General features: G+C 49.4%; 1 protein-coding gene across 1 annotated transcript in view; it reads right to left on the minus strand.

Annotated features, from left to right (window-relative positions):
* LOC103583956 (leukotriene-B4 omega-hydroxylase 3-like) overlaps window positions 1–3,270 on the minus strand; it is a gene marked incomplete at its 5' end in the record, with an annotated part of 4,878 nt that extends 1,608 nt beyond the window's left edge. The window contains 4 exons of the mRNA XM_008565124.1: window positions 753–882; window positions 1,080–1,146; window positions 2,221–2,491; window positions 3,149–3,270. Of these exons, the coding sequence (XP_008563346.1) occupies window positions 753–882; window positions 1,080–1,146; window positions 2,221–2,491; window positions 3,149–3,270 (590 nt within the window). The remainder of the gene's footprint in view (window positions 1–752; window positions 883–1,079; window positions 1,147–2,220; window positions 2,492–3,148) is intronic.
* Between the last annotated feature and the right edge of the window lie 450 nt (window positions 3,271–3,720).

Genomic DNA, 3,720 nt, shown 5'->3' on the forward strand with positions numbered 1-3,720 from the left:
ACAATATGTGATGATCGAGTCAATAGTATTGGGGTGTTTATTATTACAATTGTAATTATTCTTTGTGTCCCTTACCTAATTTCTCCCTAACCCTCTCCCCCTCTGCCTTTGCCAACTCTTGAAACCATAGGTCTGTTCTGAGACACTTTTCTACCCCAGCCTTGCTTCTCTGGGAGAATCCTGACCTGGGACTGGTCCCCCACATGGCTGGGAGCTCCTGGAAGGCAGAGGCCCAGGCTGAGTCCTTTTCATGTCTCCAGAGCACAGAAATGGTCTGGGTAAAAAATTGCAGATGGGAAGGCTGTGTGGGAGAGTTTGCTGAACAAAGACAGGATGGATGGATGATGCAGGTGTTGTGGACAAGACATGGATTAGTCTTTCTCCCAGGTGTTCCTGGTGAATCCCTGGACTAGTCAGAAGTGTAGGAATTAGGGTAAGAGGAGCAAACATCCAGAGAGTGAAGGTGTTTGAAAAAATTGCTAATTTAGGGAGATAAGGAAGGGAGTGGAGGGAAGTTTATTTACTGAATATGCGCTGAGTGGCATTGCCACTAATTCTCTCAACAGCACAGACCTTGTGTTCCAAATACTTGCAATTGTTCACCTGCTAACCAGGCCCTGACTCTGGGCTCTGCTTCTTTTCCCACTAAGTCACAATTGTAGAATTAACAAAAACTACTTGCTACTTTCCCCACCTAAGGATCAGGGCCAATGAAAGGGGCTCAGGAACAGGCCACGAGGACCTGAACTCACCATTCAATCTCTTGAGGCTCACGGTCCCTCAGGAGCTCTCGCACCTCCTGCCGGCAGCGCTCCTGGTATTCCGGATGCTTTGCGAGGTTGTACAGAACCCAGGAGAGGCCACTGGCTGTGGTGTCATGACCTGAGGGGTAGCCAGACAGGCTTGGGTCTCTGGGCTGCTTCAGCACCGGAGGGGTGGACAGCGCCCTCACATTGAGACCCTCAGGGAGGATGGGGGAGGGGAAGATGGGCAGAATGGAGTGATTCGGGGTCCAACAGCCACATCCCTGGGATTGAGAGACACCTGTTCCCACTGTAGTCCCACACTGTGACCCTCACCCTCAAACATGAAGGTGTCAGCCTCCGCTCTGATGTCTTCATCTGACAAGTCCTTCCCATCTTCATCCTGGAGAGAAGACAATGTCCGCATATCACACTAGCTCGGTGAGTTGCTGAGTCTAACCTGAGACAATCCTGGATATCCAGCATCCTTCCTGAAACCCAAGCTCACTCTACACGTAGACCTCTCCTGGTCACCATCACCAGAGCCCGACCCCACTGGCTTCCACCCTGGCTACCTTGAGCCCTGTTTTTTATCCATAGTGGGAGAAATCAATGATCCATGAATATTTTCATGATTCTGCATGATGAGAACTTTTAGGAGAAATTACTGGCAACCTGGGTTACAGGATGGTGGAATGGCAATTTGTCTCGGAAGTTAGAGATTAAGTATTGCTCCAAAGATATTTGTGCATATTCCAAGTGGTAGATCCAGAATCTTATCTCCCCTGGAAATATTTGGATTGTAAAGCTGGAGACATTGCCATCTCATTGGAGAGGATTTCAGAATGAATAAATAAGTAAAGTGTTTCTCTCTCTCTCTCTCTCTCCTCTCTTTCTCTCTCCTCTCTGTCTGTATGTGTGCGTGTGTGTGTATGTCTTTCTCTCTATGGAAGGAAAAATAGTAGTATGTCCCATCTGTTCTGTATTATCCAAGACTCATCATGTGGGTGGCTTTCTTATGATGCAAACTCTGCCACACATACAGGAAATATTTGGTGCTGTCCTCAAAGAATTTGTAAACGGGAGTCAGAGCTACCATCCTACTCTGGCTGCTGTTCTTGCTGCAAGTAATAAATGAGCTGCTCTTAGGCAGGGGTTTGGTGAATCTGTCAGCAAAGACATAGACCTAGACAAACACATAGATACAGGTATATAGATATAAATAACATGGCAGAATAACTTGCTAAGTTGTAAATAGAGTAAAATCTCAGGCTATTCCCATTTTAAACTTAGCAGTCTTCTGCTGACTGCACTCCACAGAGTCATCTCTAGAATCTGTCTCTGACCTGTTCGTCCCTTTCTCCAATAGTTTCCAGGGCTCCCCAGTTCCCCCTGGATCCAGTCTGAGTTCTTTATATCTGACCTTTGACATAAAGATCCATTCTACCCCTTGGATGCAGGTCCCAGAGCAGCCCACCTTGCTCAGCAGGAGCACATCGATGAAGTCCAAAGTCTTGGTCTTGGCCTTGGCCTTGAGGAAATCATCAACACCATGATCGGGGAGGGTGCGGCGCCTCTCCTGGATGACGGCGTCTGTGAAGTCGTGCACCAGGCGGCAGTCCCTGAGGAAGCGCCGCCCATTGGCAGTGAGATAGTACAGGAGGTCCACGTGCAGGATGGGATGACGTTGCCTTTTTGATACAAGGGCGCTGAGCTCCAAGATGGCGGCAATATACTCACTGGGCTTCCTGCAGGATAAGGACATAAAGGAGGCAACAATGTAACACACCTGAAGTCTGTGAAGGAACTCCCACCAGCAGCCGGAGCTACTTCCCATTAAGAGACTGAATGTCCAGAAGCAGACGGTCTCACAGATACACAGTGGGTATCTCCAAACTCTCTTCCCTCCATCCCATCTCAGTCCACACAACTCAGACCCCAAGCGTTTCCAACTGGTTCAAGGCCCAGTACTTTCTCTATGCTCTTTGCATCCAATGTGAACTCCATTTATTGTCTACATGATGTCAGTCCTTCGGAGAGCTCAGCTCTGACCATGCCCATCATCAATGCAAAAACCTTCCATACTGGCCTGGTAACCTCCTGATAATGTTCACATCCCTTTGCCCAGTTTTTCTATGTCCTTGAGATGTAGGATCTGTCTACCTCTACACCTCATTCCACTGTCTGTTGCCCATGCTCTGCTCATCCTAGAGTTCTTGCCTTTACTTAAATATATCTCCCTGCCTGCAAGACTATGGTTTCTCTCTGTCCTACCCTGCCCTTCAGTGCCCAGATCTGACCCACCTCCTCAAGGAAGGCTTTTCTGGTTGCCCTGGCCAGCCCTCCCTCCCCTACCTGTTCCCTTGGGTCCATGGCTAGTTCCCAGGCACTGGGCAGGGACTCACTCCTGACAGTTGCTGTCGAAGCTGAAGACACATTTCTGCAGACTGTCCAAGGTCATGAGGCTGATGTGCTCAAACATGTCCAGATTGGCACTGCCCTGTGACACTAGGCGCTGCCACTTGGCCTAGACAGGGAACAGGAGAGAACTGGGGCTGGGACCTGGATCCCCTGAGCCCCTCCCCAGCCCCAACCACCAGGACAGACTCTCCCAGATTCAGCCTCTAGGAATTCTGCCCCAGGTACCCATCACCAGGGAGGACCAGGCTTGGATGAGAGTGGAAGCTGTTATCATTGGGAGATGAAGACCCAAGGCTGGGAGTCAGGAGACCTGGGTTCAAGTCCCAGCTCTGCCTCCTCTGCTCTGTGTGACTTTGGTCAACTCAAATGCCCTCCCTTGGGCCCCCCCTGTGAAATCGTCAGTAACAATTAAAGTGACCTGCTCTGGTGTAAGATAAACAAAGTTAGAATCCCGGCTCCACCACGAGTAGCTCTTTTGCTAGCAGGGTGAATTTGGGGAAGATCCCTCTGAACCTCATTTTCATCATCTGTAATGGGCAATAATAACCTCTGTCCC

The sequence above is a fragment of the Galeopterus variegatus genome, unplaced genomic scaffold, assembly GCF_000696425.1.
Source record: "Galeopterus variegatus unplaced genomic scaffold, G_variegatus-3.0.2 Scaffold31907, whole genome shotgun sequence".
Classification (NCBI taxonomy): Eukaryota; Metazoa; Chordata; class Mammalia; order Dermoptera; family Cynocephalidae; genus Galeopterus; species Galeopterus variegatus.